This window comes from Puma concolor, chromosome C1 (assembly GCF_028749965.1).
Source record: "Puma concolor isolate L17-30 chromosome C1, mPumCon1.1.hap2, whole genome shotgun sequence".
Lineage (NCBI taxonomy): Eukaryota > Metazoa > Chordata > Mammalia > Carnivora > Felidae > Puma > Puma concolor.
The window spans coordinates 129,340,486-129,360,493 of NC_141674.1; the positions used below are offsets into that span (position 1 = coordinate 129,340,486).

A 20,008-nucleotide genomic window follows, 5' to 3' on the forward strand; every position below is an offset into this window, starting at 1 on the left:
TTTCCTACATTAACAAATAAAGGTAAGCAGACAGCCATTATTTAAAAACCTAGTACTTAGAAAATGAGCATCTTTCAATTTTATCTGATAACTGTTTTATTTTATTCAAGACTGATTTTAGATTTTAAAATTTGCTAAATGGATATATCTTTTTTTTTTTAAATTTTAGTTTATTTATTTTGAGAGAGAGAGGGAGAGAGAAGGAGGGAGAGGAAGAGAGAGAGGGAGTGAGAGAGAATTCCAAGCAGGCTCTGCACTGACACTAATCGTGAGTGAGATCATGACCCGAGTCGAAATCAAGTGTTGGATGCTTAACCAACTGAGCCACCCAGGTGCCCCTGGAGTATTTCTTTACTGAGTAACCATGGTGATTTTTTTGGGGGGCACTAATAAAAATTTGCACAGTCTGCCATGATGGACAAGGGATGGCATACTTGAACTGAGATTGCTCCAGAGCATCTGGACACATGAAGCCTTTAAATGACTTGCATGTGGCAATGAACATCTCGATTTACAGAGTACAAAATTGTGGGTGATCTAGGAGAAAAATCACCAGAATCCAGGGCAGTTGATGAAATCGGCCTGAGCCGAGAGTTCCATTTTTTATGTGCATTTACTGTGTCATGAGCTGGGGCACCACGCCTAGGAAATGTGTGGGCAAAGTCAAGGGCATTGTGGTGAGTAAAAGCTGACTTACTTCAATGAAACTTCTGTGCCCACTTCAGCAAGAGGAGTCTCCAGGATGAGGACACTGAAAGGACCTGAGGGTATTTTCTCCGTTAATCTCACTTACAAAGTGACAAGTCATTGGCATAGTGGGTCTGCATAACCAGATAGGGCTGTGAGGAAGAACTGGGAAGACTGCACATTAGAACCCCAAAACTGATGTCCTGTTAAAGTGATAGATCCTCACTGCAGCATTTGGCCCCAAATGCAAGTACCTGTTTCTCTGAGGATATATATGTCTCTTCCTAAATGCATGTGACTATGCACACATTACTGTTCCTAGAAATATAATGTGTGGACATGGAAACAAAGTCCATGAAGTAGTTAAATGGCATTTGGACATTTGGGGTGTTTGATCAGATTTGGGGAAAGACAGAAAGACTGCATCTTCTTTCCCTTACCTATGTAAATTGTTTCTCGGGGTGTGAATTACCTTTATTATTATCACAACCTAGTGTAGGGGCAAAGGTTATGATTGAGCTGATAAAATTTTCTTGCATTCATATTACATATTTAAATAAAGTGAAAGAGAGGAAAGTATTTTCTTTCCAACTGACATAAAATGTGCTTCCTTGCCATCCTTATGAAGTTGTATCATCAGCCTTCTGGATAAGGCTGGCTGGTATGTCTTCAGATCAGATGCAAAACAATGTGAGAAACCTCAATGGACACTCTTTGTCTGTTTCTTTGTGGGACTCTTTCTCATGAAAACGTGTTCAGTAATTAAAAGAAGTGGCATATTATTAACCAATGTTGGAAGCTTTACCCGGAATCATTACCTGTCGAAAATCCAAGGGGGTATATTTCAGGGATTGTGGGGGCAGTTCAATAGTGCTGTTGCTGCTTTTATTACATCCTCCCCCATCAGATATTTTCTTTTTCATGCAATTCACTCTGCAAGCAAAAACCAAAAGCGGGGACATCTATTAAGCGAGTGAAAATATATTTAGGATACTTTGGCAAGTTATTTTTTAAAAACGTATTTCTCTTCTGAGCCACCTGCAGTATTGAGCTGAAGGCTTAGAAAGATGAGAGACCCTTCTTTATTAAGATCCTGGGTTTAGGGCTTTTCTTTGAGATCAAACATTGTCTACCTAGAAAGTATTAATATTGAGTTAGATATATAGGCTTTGGAATGTAGTGATTATAATGATACCAATCATTTATTACGTGTGCATTGTCTGCTTGGCACCACATTGTACCACTGATCCTCAGAACAGTTCTGCAAGTCAGTGCTTTTATTCTTTCGCTTATGTAGTTAAGGAAACTAAGGCTTACAAATGGAAGTAATTCATCCAAGTTTACATTGCTGGTAAGAGAGGGAGAGGGGATTTCAACAAAGGCAGACCGATGCAGCGTCCACACTCTTCACAACTAAATTAAACCTCCACTCAAGTTCATAATTTCATACTGGTTGTGTTGGGAAGTGTGCAGACTGACCCATTTTTGTGTGGAGGGCCGCGTGGAATGTCTGAGTAATTGACATCCTTGTCTTTGTGCCTGTAGGCCCCTGGGGAAGGTGCGCAGGAGACTGTGGACCAGGAGGAGTCCAGAGTCGTGCACTGTGGTGTTTCCACTTGGAAGGGTGGACGAGTCACGTCTCTAACTGTGATGAGAACAGCAGGCCTCCAAAGGAAAGAAGCTGCTTCCGAGTCTGTGATTGGCACAGTGACCTCTTCCAGTGGGAGGTCTCTGACTGGCACCATTGTGTGCTCGCCCCTTCCAGCCTTGGCCAAGCCGAGCCTCGGCCTGAGGAGTGTGTGACAGCGCAACATGGGTTACAGCACCGGACTGCGCATTGTATTCAGAAGTTAAACAGAACCGTGGCTGGAAATGAAATATGTGAACACTTTGTCCCACGGCCCCCCACAGAGCAAGCTTGCCTCATTCCCTGCCCCCGGGATTGTGTTGTATCTGAGTTCTCACAATGGTCCGAGTGTAGCAAGGGATGTGAGAAGCGATTGCAACACAGAACCCGGGCAGCCATCGCTCCCCCTCTCTATGGCGGTTCTCAGTGTCCCAATCTGACTGAGTCAAGAGCCTGTGACACTCCCGTTTCCTGTCCTCTTGGAGAAGAGGAGTATACTTTTAGCCTTAAAGTTGGACCATGGAGTAAATGTAGGCTGCCTCATCTTAAAGAAATTAACCTAAGCGGAAGAACTGTTCTGGATGTTAGCTCTGATTCAAAGGAGCGAGTAACCTTTAGACATCAGAGTTACAAGCCACATCACCATTCCAAGCCCTGGGACTTAGAGATCGGTTATCAAACTCGGCAGGTCTGGTGCACCAGAAGTGACGGAAAAAATGCTATGTTAAGGTAGGAGGCCTTCAGTGTTTATATCTTTGCTTCACCTAGGTATTTTACAACATAATTTTATAAGATATATTATTTCCTACAAAGGGATAATTATAACCAGGTTGGGGATTTGGGTTTTTAGAAGTTTAATTTAAGAGGCTTTCAATTTCAATTGTGAACATTTCAGAGTATAGAACAGGCAGAGCTCTGCATTCTTACATAATTAATAGTACAACTACATAGGATAAGGCATGCATTTCCACATTATATCAAAGTGTCAACAAGTTTTAAAAAAAACATTTATCACTATAGTAATAGAAGACTAAACCTTTCTTTATAATCATAAAAATTCAAATTGACTCTCAAACTTGGGATAGAAATTATGCAAAAATTATCATTTTTCATAATCATGTTTTTAAAAAAAATTTTAATTCTTATCTATTTTTGAGAGAGAGAGAGAGACAGAGCATGAGTGGGAGAGGGGCAGAGAGAGAGAGAGAGAGAGAGAGAGAGAGAGAGAGAATCCAAAGCAGGCTCCAGGCTCTGAGCTGTCAGCACAGAGCCCAACACAGGCCTGGAACTCACTAACCGTGAGATTATGACCTGAGTCGAAGTCGGTTGCGTAATCCAGGCACCCGGTATTCATGTTTTTTAAACTTGGTTTTGTTTACTTTTGTTTTCATGTTTAAGAAGATTCTCTAACATTTTAGTGGTAGATTTTTTATAGTAGTAATAATAACAGTAAGTTAATGTAAGAATGCTTTCTATGACATCGATTTGAAAAACATATTACCTTGCACGGCAATAATTAGAATTGCAAACCTATAGAGGGAATGGACTAAAACTTTTAAAAAGAATAGTTAAGGCTGTTAGTGCTTAAAAGTTATTTGTGGGGCGCCTGGGTGGCGCAGTCGGTTAAGCGTCCGACTTCAGCCAGGTCACGATCTCGCGGTCCGTGAGTTCGAGCCCCGCGTCGGGCTCTGGGCTGGTGGCTCGGAGCCTGGAGCCTGTTTCCGATTCTGTGTCTCCCTCTCTCTCTACCCCTCCCCCGTTCATGCTCTGTCTCTCTCTGTCCCAAAAATAAATAAAAAAAAGTTGAAAAAAAAATTAAAAAAAAAAAGTTATTTGTAATTGTTCTACTTTAAATTGTAGTACAGAAAAATCATGACCTAGGTATATAGAAATATGCTCAAAGTAGTATTTGTTTAATTTTCCCCAGAAGGTCTTAAAGCACTGGTATGTTACCAAGTTTTTCCAAATTTAAATGCCTTTCAGTAAGACGTATATTACAAAATAGTGAAACACTCATCTCTAGAATTAATCATTATCACCAGTTACTGTTTTCTCAGAATCCACAGCTGGCTGGGAGAGGCTCAAAAGACTACCTCTGCTATTCAAGAACAAAATAATATGATGATTGTTTCTTGTTTTTTTCATTTTTATTTTTCATTTGACTTCACAAATGAGCATATTTCATCTTTGATGCTTCATTCTGATTTATGCCATATGTGGTTGGCAAGTCCATTGAAGAGTGATTTTCTGCCTTTTATTGCCTGCCTCTGTGAAGCCCAAAAGATTAAGCAGATGATTTGGGTGATTATTGTTTGAATGCATATTCAAACATGTGGGATTCTATAAAGACATTGTTTTCTTAATATTCCAGAGAATGTTTTCAGTTTTAGTTTGCTTGTGTTTGCCATGTTGTTTTTCTTTGTTTTAAATTAAGAGACTTTGTTTTTTAGAGTAGTTTTAGATTTACAGAAAAATTGAGTGGAAAATACAGTTTCCATATAGCTTCTCCTCACTCCCCTCCACACATACAGTATGGTACACACTTCTTGCACCAGTGTAGTGTGTTTGTTACCATTCGTGAGCCAGTATCAACATATTGTTATAGTCCGTAGTTTAATTAGGATTCACTGTGTTGTACATTCTATGGGTTTGGACAAATGTATAATGATATGTGTTCATAACTACTGTATCATATAGGATAGTTTCATGGCCCTAAAAATCTGTGCACCACCTATTGGTCCCACCTCTCCTCTCCCCAGTTCCCTGGCATTCAGGGATCTTTTTACTGATGGCATAGTTTTATCTTTTCCAGAGTGTTATATAGTTGGAATGATACAGTATATAGCTTTTCTTATTGGCTTCTTTTGCTTAGCAATATGTATTTAAGATTCCTCCATGTATGTCCATGGCTTGATAGCTTGGTTCTTTTTATCACTGAATAGTATTTGTTGGTTTACAAACTATCCCTGTATACATAGAGCAGGGAGAGACCGAAGGAAGAGACAGACCACTCCGGATTGGGAGGTGGCAGTTTAGTAAGCAAGAGAACTTACTAATAAGGCTTGTCTTGGGTGGCTGCAAGATGAGTAGGTATCTGCACCCATTGCCAAATCTTAAAAGTTTATATAGAGGCCTTAATTGGTTTCCATCACATATACCATCTAGATGTTCTCAAAAGACCTTACTCCTTTAAGACCATGTACTTAGAGCAGCTCCCACTGTGTACAGAGCATATATTCCAAGGACAAGCAAAGGGGTGAGGAGCCTCCAAACGCCTGAATCTAGCCTGATGGTCAACTGGCAGTCACATCCTCCTGATTACCTCCTCCAACAGTATTCTGTTCTATGGATATATCACAATTTGTTATCCGTTCACCTGTTGGAGGACATCTTGGTTGCTTCCAAGTTTTGGCAATTATAAATAAAGCTTCTGTAAACATTCATTTGGAGATTTTTATGTGAACATACATTTTCAACTAATTTGGAGAAATACCAGTGGGCACTTTCCTACATATTACAGTGAGAATTGTTTCATTTTGTAAGAAACTGCCAAACTGTCTTCCAAAGTGGCTGTATCATTTTGTATTGCCACCAGCAATAAATGAGCATTCCTACTGCTTCACATTCTGGCCAGCATTTGCTATTGTCAGTATTTTGGATTTTAGCCATTTTTAATAGGTGTATAGTGGTATCTTGTTTAATTTGCAGTTCCTTAATCACTTACGATGTTTCGCATCTTTTCATTTGCTTAGTTGCCATCTGTAGATCTTCCTTGGTGAGGTGTCTGTTCAGATCTTTTGTCTATTTTTTGAGTTGTTTTCTTATGGTTGAGCTTTACAAATTCTTTGTGTACTTTGGATACCAGTCCTTTATCAGATATATGTTTTGAAAATATTTCCTTCCAGTTGATGACCCCCTTTTCATTCTCTCAACAGTGTCTTTCACAGAGAAGTTATTTTTTGTTTTGTTTTAATCTTAGTGAAGTCAAACTTATCAATATTTCTTTCATGGATCATTCTTTGGTGTTGCATCAAAAACAACAACAAATTCTCTAAACCTAAGATCAACTAAATTTTCTCCTATATTGTTTTCTAGGAGTTTTATAGTTTTACATTTTACATTTAAATCTATGATCCAGTCTGAGTTAACTTTTGTGAAAGGTATAACGTTGGTGTCTGTATTCTTTTTTTTTTTTTTTTTTTTTTTTTTTTTGCGTGTGGATGCCCAGCTATTCTAGTACCTTTTGTTAAAAAGACTCTCCTTTTTCTATTGAACTGCCTTTGCTCCTTTGCCAAAGATTAGTTGACTATATTTATGTGGATCTATTTCTGGGCTCTCTGTCTTTAGTCCATTGATCAATTTATCTATTCTTTGCCAATAAAACAATGTCTTAAATACTGAAGATTTATAGTAAGTCTTGAAGTTGGGTAGTTTCAGTCCTCTGAATTTGTTCTTTTTTTAATATTGTATTATCTATTCTGTATCTTTTGTTTTTCCATGTAAACTATAGAATCAGTTTTTTTCAATATCTACAACATAACTTGCCAAGATTTTGATTAGGATTGCTTGTAGTGTATGGATCAATTTGGGAAGAAATAACTTTTTGTTTAATGTTTATTTATTTTAGAGAAGGAGGGAGAGATAGAGAGTGGGCAGGAGAGGGGCAGAGAGAGAGGAAGACAGAATCCCTAGCAGACTCCATACTGTCAGTGCAGAGCCTGATGTGGGGCTCGAACCCACGAACTGTGAGATGATGATCTGAGCGAAACCAAAAGTTGGAAGCTTAACTGAATGAGGCACCTAGGTGCCCCAAGAAATAACATCTTGATAGTGTTGAGTCTTCTTTTCCATGTACCTGCAGTATTTCTCCATTTATTTACATCTTTGATTTCTTCATCAGAGTTTTATACTTTTTCTCATGTACACTTTGTATCTATTTTGTTAGATTGATACTTAAGTATTTCATATTTTTGGTGCCAATATAAATGTATAGTGTTTTAAATTTCAAGTTGTAGTTTTTAATGGCTTGTGTATAAGAAAACAATCAAGTTTTATATATTAACCTGTATTCTGCAACCTTGATATAACCACTTATTAGTTCCAGGACTTTATGTTGTTATTGTTAAGATTCTTTGGGATTATCTATGTAGATAAGCATATCATTTTCAGACAAAGGAAGTTTTATTTCTTCATTTCCAATCTGTATACTGCTCTTCTTTTTCTTTCTCTCTTTCTCTTTCCTTTCCTTTCCTTTCCTTTCCTTTCCTTTCCTTTCCTTTCCTTTCCTTTCCTTTCCTTTCCTTTCCTTTCCTTTCCTTTCCTTTCCTTTCTCTTTTCTTTTCTTCTCTTTTCTTCTCTCTTTTCTTTTCTTTTCTTTTTTTTCTTTCAATTCTCAAGTTAGTTAACATACAGTGTAATCTTAGTTTCAGGAATAGAATCCAGTGATTCATCTCTTACATATGACACCCAGTGCTCATTCTGAAAAGTGTCCTCCTTAATGCCCATCAACCATTTAACACCTCCCCCTCAACCAATCCTGTTTTTTCTCTGCATTTAAGAGTCTCTTATGGTTTTCCTCCCTATCTGTTTTTATCTTATTTTTTCTTCCCTTCCCCTATGTTCATCTGTTAAGTTTCTCAAATTCCACATATGAGTGAAATCATATGATCTCTTTTTCTGACTTATTTTACTTAGCATAATACCCTCCAGTTCCATCCACGTTTTGCAAATGGCAAAATTCCATTCTTTTTCATCACTGAGTAGTATTCCATTGTATGTATATGTATATACATACAATTGTATGCACATATGTATGTGTTGTATTGTACATTGTATGTACATCTTATTAATCCATTCTTCAGTTGATAGACATTTAAGCTCTTTCAATAATTTGGCTATTGTTGATAGCTGCTATAAATATTGGGGTACATGTGCTGCTTGAAATCAGCATTTTTGTATACTTTGGATAAATTCCTAGTAGTGCAGTTGCTGGGTTGTAGGATAGTTTCATTTTTAATTTTTTTGAGGAACTTCCAAGAAATGTGCAGAAGACATGAATAGATAACTTTTCCAAAGAAAACTTCCAGATGGCAGATAGATACATGAAAAGATGCTCAAAATTGGTTGTCATCAGGGAAATACAAATCAAAACCATAATGAGATACTACCTCACACCAGTCAGAATGGCTAAAATTAGCAATTCAGGAAACAATAGATGTTGGTGAGGTTGTGGAGAAAGGGGAATCCTATTGCACTGTTGGTGGGAATGCAAAATGGTGCAGGCACTCTGGAAATCTATATACCGTTTATTTCTTTTTCTTGTCTTATATTATCTAGGACTTTGAGTGTGACTCAAATAGGAGTGATAAAAATGGACATCCTTGCCTTGTTCCTGATCTTAGCAAGAAAGCATCTGGTTCCTCACAATTAAGTATGATGTTAAATGAAGGGTTTTTTCTGGATGTTCTTTTTCATGTTGAAGAACCTACCCTGTATTCCTAGTTTGCTGAGAATTTTTATCATACATTAGTGTTGGTTTTTGTCAAGTGCTTTTTCTGTATGTATGGATACAATGTATGATTTTTCTCCTTTAGTCTATAGATAAATTAGATTGTGTTGATTTTTGAATGTTGAACTGGCTTTACATACCTGGAATACAGCACATTTGGTTATGATGTAGTATTATTTTTATGCATTGTTGGATATCATTTGCTAATATTTTGTTGATAATTTTTACATATATGTTTATGGGAGATATTGGTCTTAGTTTTCCTTTCTTATAATATCTTCGTTTTTTGATAATAAGATAATGCTGGCCTCATATAATGGACTAGAAAGTGTGTACTCTGCTTTGATTTTCTGAAATAAATTGTAGCAAATAAGTATAGTTTTTTTTTTTTCTTGACTGGTAGAATTCAACAATGGACCTGGTATTTTCTGGTTTAGTAGGTTATTAATTATTGATTCAATTTCTTTAATAGATATGAACCTATTCTTATTATAGATTTCTCCTTGTGTGAGTTTTAACAGGTTGTATATTTCATTCATCTAATTTATCAAATTTGTGTTCATAGACTTATTCATAATATTCCTTTATTATCTTTTTTATGTCCATGGGATCATTAGTGATGACCTCTCTTTCATTACTTATCAGTACTTATTAGTACTTTGTATCTTCTTCTTCTTTTTTTTAATCTTAGTTAACCTGGCTAGAGGTTTATCAGTTTTACTGATATTTTTTGAGAACCAGCTTTTGCTTTCAGATATTTTCCCTACTGATTTTATACTTTAAGTTTTATTGATTTCAGTTATAATTCTTATTCTTATCATTTTGCCTACTTTGGATTTAATTTGCTCTTCCTTTTCTAGTTTTCTAAGATAGCTTAAGTTATTGCTTTTAGGTATTTATTTTTTCTATGTGAATTCCATGCCATAAATTTCTTTCTAATCACTGTTTTCACTACATCTACAAATTTTAATAAGTTGTATTTTTATTTTCATTTAATTCCAAATGTTGTTTAAGTTATCCTGTGACTTCTTTGACTCATGCATTATTTGAAAGTGTGGTGTTCAATCTCCAAGTATTTGGGGATTCTCCTCCAGCCACCTTTTTGTTACTGATTTGTGGTTTAATTCCATTGTGTCCTGAGAATATACTTTGCATGATTTCTATTCTTTAAGTTTGTTAAGGTGTGTTTTATGGCCTGGAAATTTGGTCTGTCTAGGTGAATGTTCGGTGTAAGGATGAAGATAATGTGTATTCTGCTATTGTTGGATAACGTATTCTTTAAGTGTCAATTATATCCAGTTGATTGATGGCACTGTTCAGTTCCACTATGTCCGTACTGATTTTGTGCCTGCTGGATCTGTCCATTACTGATCGAGGGGTGTTGAAGTCTCCAACTATAATAGTATATTCATCTATTTTTTCTTTGCAGTTGTATCAATTTTTACTTCATGTAGTTTGATGTCTCTTGTTAGGTTCATACACATCAAGGACTGGTATATCTTCTTGGAGAATTGCCCCCATTGTTGTTATGTAATGCCTCACTATATCCCTAATGGTTTTACTTGTTCTGAATTCTGATTTGTCTGGAATTAATATAACTACTCCAGTTTTCTTTTGATTACTTTTAGCATGGTAATCTTTACATTTTAATCTATCCTTGTCTTAAAAGTTTCTTGTAGACAATATACAATTGGATTTTCTGATTTATCCACTCTGACAGTCTCAGCCCTCTGATATATTTGTATCATTGAATTTTAAAATGATTATTGATGTAATTGGAACAACATCAATTATATTTATTGTTTTCCACTTATTGCCCTGTTCTTTGTTCCTCTTTTTGTTTTTTCATCTCTGATTTTAATTGACCATTTTTTATTATGTCATTTGTCTTCTTTCCTAGCATATCTTTTTTCTTTACCTTTTTTTTACCTTTTTATTTTTTTCTATTATTTTTTTTTTTACTTTATTTTAGAGAGAGAGTGTAAGAGCAAATGAGGGAGAGGGGTAGAGGGAGAGAGATAATCCCAAGAAGGCTTTGTGTTCAGCACAGAGCCCAATGTGGGGCTTGATCCCACAACTCTGGGTTCATAACCTGAGCCAAAGTCAAGAGTCAAATGTTCAATTGACTTAGGCATGCAGGCTCCCCTTTTCTTTACCTTTTTCCATGGTTGCCCAAGAGTTTGCAAAGTAAATTTACAACTGATCCAAGTCTACTTTCAAATAACACCATACCACTTTACACATTCTTAGAACATTCCCAGTCCCCTTTTCCCATTCCTTATAACACTCCTGTCATTAATTTCACTTAGCCATAACCCATAATTACTTTACATTGTTATTATAATTTTGAATAAATTATTGATATTAGATCAGTTATGAATGAGAAAAATAAAATATTTTATTTTACCTTCAATTATTCCTTCTTCAACAGTCCTTCTTTATTTATGTAGTTTTAAGTTTCTGACCTGCATAGTTTTCTGGTCTCTGAAGAACTTCTTTATAACCTTTATTTCAAGGCAGGTCTACTGATCACAAATTTCCTAAATTTTTCTTTGAGAAAATTTTATTTTTCTACTTTTGAAAGATAGTTTCACTGGATATAGAATTTAGGTTGGTGGGTGTTTTTCTTTCAACACTCCACTATATTTTTTGCTTGAATAGTTTTAAAAAGAAATTTTATGTAATTTTTATCCTTGCTTATCCATAGCTTAGATGTTTTTCCAGTCCAGCTCCCCATCCCATTTTTTTTTTCAAGACATTCTCTTGGACTTTCTGTATGTTGAATATTGTATACCCAGGTGTAGGTTTTTTTTTTTCTTCCATTTTTAAAAAAAGCTTATCCATGGGGTGCCTTGCTGGCTCAGTCAGTTGAACTTCTGACTTCAGCTCAGGTTATGATCTCATGGCTTGTGAGTTTGAGCCCTATGTCGAGCTCCATGCTGACAGCTCAGAGCCTGGAGCTGCTTCGGATTCTGTATCTCCCTCTCTTTCTGCCCCTCGACCACTTACACTCTGTTTCTTTCTCAAAAATAAACATTAAAAAAAAAAAAAAAAAAAAAAAGCTTATCCTGTGCTTGGTGTTCCCTGAGCTTCCTGAATCTTTGATTGGTTGTCTGTTGTCCGTCATTAATTTTGAAAAATCTCACTTATTATTTTTAAACACTTCTTTTTTCTTCTTCTTCTTTCCTTCTTTCTTTCACTTTATTTTACCTGTGATATTCCTATTACACGGATGTTACACTATTTATAATTGTCCTGTAGTTCTTGATATCTTGGTTTTTTTTTTTTTTTTTTCATTTTTTTCTCCTTTACATTTCAGTTTTGGAAGTTTCTGTTGACATTTTTTCTTTTTTTTTAACTATTTTTTTTAATGTTTGAGAGAGAGAGAGAGAGAGAGAGAGAGAGACAGAAAGACAGAACATGAGTGGGAAAGGGGCAGAAAGAAAGGGAGGGACAGAATATGAAGCAGGCTCCAGGCTCAGAGCTGTCAGCATTGAGCCCAGCATGGGGCTTGAACCCACAAACTGTGAGATCATGACTTGAGCCAAAGTCGGTTGCTCAACTTGACTGAGCCACCCAGGTGCCGGACATTTTTTCAGTCTCAGTCTCAGTGATTCTTTTCTTTTTTTTTTCCAACGTTTATTTATTTTTGGGACAGAGAGAGACAGAGCATGAACGGGGGAGGGGCAGAGAGAGAGGGAGACACAGAATCGGAAACAGGCTCCAGGCTCTGAGCCATCAGCCCAGAGCCCGACGCGGGGCTCGAACTCACGGACCGCGAGATCGTGACCTGGCTGAAGTCGGACGCTTAACCGACTGCGCCACCCAGGCGCCCCTCAGTGATTCTTTTCTTAACTATGTCCAGTCTGTTGATGAGCCCATCAAAGGGCAGTCTTCATATCTGTTTTTGTGTTTCAACTTCTATCATTCCTTTTGATCTTTTTCATAGAGTTTCCATCTCTTTGTTTGTAATATACATATGTGGTTTTGTATTATAATTTTTTTTTTATGTTAGAGCCTTTAGTATATTAATCAAAATTGCTTTTAAATTCCCAGTATGACTGGGCACCTGGGTGGCCCAGGCAGTTAAGTATCTGACTCTTGGTTTCGTCTCAGGTCCTGATCTCATGGTTTTATGAGTTTGAGCCCTGTGTCAGGCTCTGTGCTGACAGTGCAGAGCCTGCTTGGGGTTCTTTCTCACTCTTTCTCTCTCTCTCTCTCTCTCTGTCTCTACCTCTCCCCTGCTCACTCTATCTCTATCTCAAATTAAATAGATAAACTTAAAAAAATTCCTGGTATAATGCCAAAATTTTAGCTATATCTGAGTTTGAATATGATGTTTTCTCTGTCTTTTCAAACTGTGTTTTGTCTTTTTGTATGCCTTGTATTCTTTTGTTGAAAGCTGGACATGATGTACTGGGTAAAAGGAACTGAGATAAATGGGCTTTTTTTTTCTGTTTCAGTAAAGTCCTATTATGCAAAAAAAAAAAAAATAGGCTTTAGGTGTGAGATTTTGTATTTATTTGGCTGGGATTAGTCTGTGTTTGCTGTAGCTATAGGGGTCAAAGTCTAAAATTTTCCTCTGGTGTCCTTGTTATGTTTTTTTTGTTTTTTCCTTTTCCTCTTTTGTTTTTTGGTTTTCCTTAGAAAATTCTTCCTAATTAAGTTCTGGTACATGAAATTATTTTTATTGTAATTCTCTGTAATTAATCTGGAGCCTCATTAATGTTTTTGGGGGAGGAGGAGTAATGAATTTTGTAATGAATTTTGGGGGGAGGAGGAGTGTTTTATAATCCTATAATTTGGTCTCAATCTTTTATTGAGCCTGTTCTCCTAGATGTGGCCTTTAAAAATGCTTCTCCTTGGGGCGCCTGGGTGGCGCAGTCGGTTAAGCGTCCGACTTCAGCCAGGTCACGATCTCGCGGTCCGTGAGTTCGAGCCCCGCGTCAGGCTCTGGGCTGATGGCTCAGAGCCTGGAGCCTGTTTCCGATTCTGTGTCTCCCTCTCTCTGCCCCTCCCCCGTTCATGCTCTGTCTCTCTCTGTCCCAAAAATAAATAAACGTTGAAAAAAAAAATTAAAAAAATAAAAAAAAAAATAAAATGCTTCTCCTACTTCACAACTTCTTCCTTCCCAATTAAGTAATAGAGAAAGGCTAGAGAGGGCTGGAGTTGGGTATTTTCTTTCCCCAGATTGTTAGGATCTGGTAATATCCCAGTTGGTTAGGCTTCAGTAAAATAGTTTCCTTTGAGGGTGAGAAACTTTTAAGAATTCTCTGGGTCTACTTCAGAATGTCTCCCCTTGATGAGAGCATGAGATTTTTTTTCTTTATTGTGAAAACCTGGTCAGACTTCTAGAGGTGAAACTCAGGAAAATACAGGATCTCTAGTAGGACTGGGCCCTCTTGAAATTTTTAACTCAAAAGCTCGTCTGAACTGAAACCACCAGCAATTTATCAATCACAGCTTAAGTTTTCCTACCCTGTAGTGGATTCAATGGCAGTTTCTGCTCCTGAGATGCTCCCAGGAAGTTGTGATTCTCCATATCCACCTCTTTTCTCTGTGCCTTTTGGGACATCTATCTGCCCTGTGACTAAATTCTCTGATGAACTGAAGAAGTTGTCAGTTTTCGGTTTGTTTGGCTTTTTCTCATTTTAGGAATGAAAAGAAGTCTTTTAATGTTTATTTATTTTTGAGAAAGGAGTGGGGGGAAGGGGCAGAGAGAGAGGGAGACAAAATCTGAAGCAGGCTCCAAACTGTGAGCTGTCAGCACAGAGCCTGACATGGGGCTTGCACCCACAAACCGTGAGATCATGACCTGAGCCAAAGTCGGATGTGCAACCAACTGAGCCACAAAGGCGCCCCTAGCTTCTTCTCATTTTGATGATAGCAGTGAGTTCACACTGCTTAGGTGGTTGTATAGAAACCAGAAGTGATCATGTTCTCTAGTTTTTTTTCCAGTTTTATTTTATTTTTTTTGAGAGAGAGAGAGAGAGAGAGAGAGAGAGAGCATGAATATGGGAAGGGCAGAGAGAAAGGGAGAGAGAGAATGCCAAGCAGGCTGCGTGCTGTCAGCAGAGAATCTGATGTGGGGCTCAATTCCATAAACCATGAAATAATGACCTGAGCCAAAATCAAGAGTCAAACAGTTAATTGACCGAGCCACAGAGCCTAACATGGACTATGTTCTCCTTTGAGTTCTAGGCAGCATATTGAACTAAAACAACTTTTTTAAACATTATGTCATGAAATTTATACTATTTATTTTATTGGGTCATCAAAGAATTATGAAATGACTTATATCCTATCATGACATGTTTAGGTTATTAGGAAAATATAGTGTTAAGTAGGAACATAATCTATTTCTCTAACTTCCACTGCAATGAACAGAAACATTTCTCTTGACAGCTGTGAGGGCCATTGTTGACAATATTGTCTCATCTCATTTTTATCCAACCTCATGAATTATGTGGACATGGTCCACCAGAACTTTTACTAAAATGTTTCAAATCCATCTCTGTAAAGTACACATTTTTTTTTCCTTTTTGTGGATCTGATACATTCAGGAAAGCATTGTTATTTTCGTGTGTCTGTTGACTTTTAGGACGAACTTAAGTTTCCCTTAATCAGTAAAAATTGTCATATATAATGGATTCCTTGTATGCTATACTTATACGAACGTTTAGGCCACTTTCCTTTTGGTGGTCTCTGTGAGACTGTATGGACAAGTGGCATTTTGTTTCCTCCATTCTGATTATGGCAATGGCTAGTTGTCATGTGATTTGGATTGGGATACTTCCATAATGCCCGCTTCTGTTTGCGCCTTGCTGGAAAGTCATTTCACAATCTAGGGCACCACAGAGGTTTAATTAATGTCCTTTGCTAGTTCTCTCATTGATTACTGTTAACTTTTGATAAGCACCTCAAGCAATTTTCCCTTCACACTTACATTTGCCGTGTGGTGGGCAGTTCTCTTAGTGTTGGTGCTTCTCTGCTCCCTCATCACCGATTTGCCTTAAAGATGGGCTTAAAGATTTTTAGTTTTTAATTGTGTCATTGCATATCCTATTTTTCCCTTTATTTTGATGGGAGTTTCTCTGTGGTTCCATTATTACATTTTTATTTTATTTTTAAATTTTTTCAACGTTTTTTTTTTTTTTTAATTTATTTTTGGGACAGAGAGAAACAGAGCATGAACGGGGGAGGGGCAGAGAGAGAGGGAGACACAGCATCGGAAACAGGCTCCAGGCTCCGAGCCATCAGCCCAGAGCCTGATGCGGGGCTCGAACTCACGGACCGTGAGATCGTGACCTGGCTGAAGTCGGACGCTTAACCGACTGCGCCACCCAGGCGCCCCTTATTTTTAAATTTTTTAATGTTTATTTATTATTGAGAAACAGAGACAGAGGGGAGGGGCAGAGAGAAGGGGAGACACAGAATCTGAAGCAGGCTCCAGGCTCTGAGCTGTCAGCACAAAGCCTGATGCGGGGCTTGAAATCACAAACCACGAGATCATGACCTGAACCGAAGTTGGACGCTCAACCGACTGAGCCACCCGGGCGCCCCTATTACATTTTTAAAGAGCTGTCCCACAGCCTGTTCATTTTTTTTTTCAGATTATCAGTGATGCTGTTATTGAACTTTTACAATACCTAACTTAATGAAATAAAGTGATCTTCTTTATTCATCTTTTTTTTTTTCATTAAAGTGTAAGTGCATCTGAGTTAAGAAATCTGGGTTGTAGACTAGGCAATCTGTGTATATGAATAAAAGAAGTGATTTATATTTATTATTTAGGTCAATAAAATTCAGATGAATGGATTTTACTTTGATTTTAATATAGAGAAGCATTTGGCATGGGCAGTCTTTTAAAAGCTGTGATCATTGGTACATGGTGAACATTCTTTAAATTCTCAGGCCGCTATGGTTAGATAAATACTCTATGATTTCCCTTGAAAAGAGCTCCTGAGAGGTAATAAATTTTGACTATAAAACGAATCATATCACTACAGCTGAAATCCTACTGTTACTTTGCTTTTGTTTATGTTTTTTATCTCTACCACCAGAGTAGATTTAGAAAGAAATTTCCTATCCCTGTCCCTTTCAAAACATAAATAAGTGCTGACCCTGAATGTAAAAAGTCATTTTTATAATTTGTTCTTTGAAAGTGGCAGAGAATATTTTGTTGCTTTTGTTGTGTTGGTGGGAATGAGAATAGAGGACTTTTTCTTTTCTGGTTTTTTTTTTTTTTTTTTTTTTTTGGTTTACTTTCAGTTTTAGATTTTGTTTTCCTCTTTTCCTATGTATTGATTTAATTTTATTTTTAAAATATATTGAACAATAACGTGTTTCTCAAAGTTAAAAGTATACATCATGTTATTGGGAGGAGCATTACTTCCTCCTATATATCTCCATCCTATGTCTCCTACCTTTTGTAGATAATCACCATTCTTGTTTTCTCACTTATCCTTCTGTGTTTCTTTATGTTTTTAATTTTCACTTCTTTCTTACACAAAGAGTAGCATAGTGTGTAACATTTTTAAAAAAAAAATTATTTATTTTTGAGAGAGAGAGAGGCACAGAGCATGAACAGGGGAGAGGCAGAGAGAGACACACACAGAATCTGAAGTAGGTTCCAAGCTCTGAGCTGTCAGCACCCATGAACTGTGAGATCATGACCTGAGCTGAAGTCAGGATGCTTAACCAACCGAGCCACCCAGGTGCCCCCACACTGTAGCTTATTTGAACAGACTCCCACATTTAGACATCTAGGCAGTTTCTAATATTTTGCAATTACAAATAATTTATTTCATTAAGTTAGGTATTGTAAAAGTTCAATAACAGCATCACTGATAATCTGAAAAAAAAATGAACAGGCTGTGGGACAGCTCTTTAAAAATGTTCATATATTTTCATATTGTTGGAGGTATATCTTCAGGATAAATTCCTAGAAGTACAATTGCTGGGAAAAGGATTAATACATACGAGTTTGTTTAAATAATGCCAAATTCTTTATGAGAGTGATGCCATCTTGCATTGCCATCAACAAACTTACGAGATTATACTGTCAAACTTTTGAACTTTTTCCTAATCTGAAATGTGGGAAGTGATATTATGATAGGGTTTTAATTTTCATTTCTCTTAATATGTATAAATTTGTATATTTGCCCATATATTTAGGGGCCATATTTAGAGATCTTTTTGTAAATTGTTTGTTCATGTTGTTTGCCTTTATTTCTATAGGAAGTTTTGTCTTTGCTTTCATTTTCAAATTATTGTAGTTAGGGATATTAACCCTATATCTGTGACATATATATATATCTCTATATATAGATATATTAGATATACATATTTTTTAAAGTTTATTTATTTATTTTGAGAGAGAGTAAGATAGCATGCACACCAGTGGGGGAGGGGCAGAGAGGGAGAGAGAGAGACAGAGAGACAGAGAGAATCCCAAGCAGGCTCCACATGGTCAGCAGAGAGCCTGATGAGGGCTCGATCTCAGGAATCATGAGATTATGACCTGAGCTGAAATCAAGAGTCAGATGTTTAAAAGACTGAGCCACCCAGGCGTCCCATAATATATATTCTTATATTGTCACTTAGTTGGCATTTTGTGTTTTGACTTTGCTTATAGGATTTTTGCTATGCAAAAGTCTAAAATTTTTACATAGTCAAATTGATAAATATATTGCATTTGGAATTTTAGTCATGATTTGAAAATTTTTTCCATACCCAGTTTAAATTTATGAAAATTTTCAGGGCACCTGGGTAGCTCAGTCGGTTAAGCAACTGACTTCGGCTCAGGTCATGATCTCATGTCTGTGAGTTTGAGCCCTGTGTTGGGTCTGTGCTGACAGCTCGGGAGCCTGGAGCCTGCTTGGGATTCTGTGTCTTCCTCTCTCTCTGCCCCTCCCCTGCTCGTGCTCTGGCTCCCTCTCTCTCCAAAATAAATAAACATTTAAAAAAATAATAAATTAAAAATTAATGTTTATTTTTGAGAGAGAGAGAGAGACAGAGCATGATCAGGGGAAGAGCAGAAAGAGGGAGACACAGAATCTAAAGGAGGCCTCAGGCTCTGAGCTGTAAGCACAGAGCCCAAGGCAAGGCTCTAACCCACAAACTGTGAGTTCATGACCTGAGCCAAAGTCCGATCCTTAACTGACTGAGCCACCCAGACTCACCATACCCGGTTTAAATATATCCATGGTTTCTGTTACTACAAGCATAATTTTATTTTTTACATTTCAATTTTTGATCAGTTTAGACTGCATTCTTGTGTATGGTGTGAGGAATGGATCTAATTTTGTTGTTTTTTAAATCTTTCCAGTACCAGTGCCATTTATAAATGATTCTCTCTTTGACCCTTTAAATGAGAGAACATCTTTGTCATATATTAACTTTCTATATGTAGTTGAATTTCTTACTGGGATTCTATTGTATTTTAGTTGTCTATTTATGAGACAGTCCCCAAGTATTTTAATGAGAGAGGCTTTGCCAATATAATGCAATATCTGATAGGGCTAGTCCCTCCTCATACCTGTTCTATTTCTGTATTTCATAGCTATCCTTGAAAGGTATTTATTCCTTGCAAAATTTATAATCAACTTGTCCAGCTCAATAAAATAAACTCATTGGAATTTCATTAAGTAAAATTTATAAATTACCTTAGAAAAAACTAACACCTTGGTGTTGAAACATCCTAACTAAAAACAAGGGATATCTTTTCATTTGTGTCAGGTCTATTTATGTGTCTATTGGAGATGTTTTGTAGTTCTATTTATAGGGATCCTGAACACTTCTTAAGTTGTTTTCTTAAGTGAAGTTTTACATTTTTGTTGGATTAGAGATGGAATTTTTGTCATCCATTGCATTCTCTAAGTGGTTAATACAAAATGCAATTGATGTATGTATCTTAATTTTATAACTTGGAGCTTGCTGAATTCTTTTATTAAATGAGTCACTTTTTATCATTTGCCTTCTGGTGCTTTTCAAATATAATGTCATGTTATCAGCAAATAGAGATAGTTTTGTATATTCTTCTCTCATTCTCATGACTTTGGTTTCTCTAGTTTAATGAATTGAATGCAGAAAAATCTTAAATAGTCATGAAGATAGTGCCTATTATTACCTTTCTCAAATCCCAGTGACAATGTCTCCAGGATTTCCCCAGTAAGTAAGATTCT

At 36.8% G+C, this 20,008-nt stretch overlaps 1 protein-coding gene across 5 annotated transcripts in view; it reads left to right on the forward strand.

Annotated features, from left to right (window-relative positions):
• The window catches only part of THSD7B (thrombospondin type 1 domain containing 7B), a 1,494,436-nt gene that overhangs the window by 893,868 nt on the left and 580,560 nt on the right, over positions 1-20,008 (forward strand). For all 5 annotated transcript variants that reach the window (XM_086718478.1, XM_086718480.1, XM_086718479.1 and 2 more), the window contains one exon: positions 2,233-3,043. In XM_086718478.1, coding sequence (XP_086574604.1) covers positions 2,233-3,043 — 811 coding nt within the window. The remainder of the gene's footprint in view (positions 1-2,232; positions 3,044-20,008) is intronic.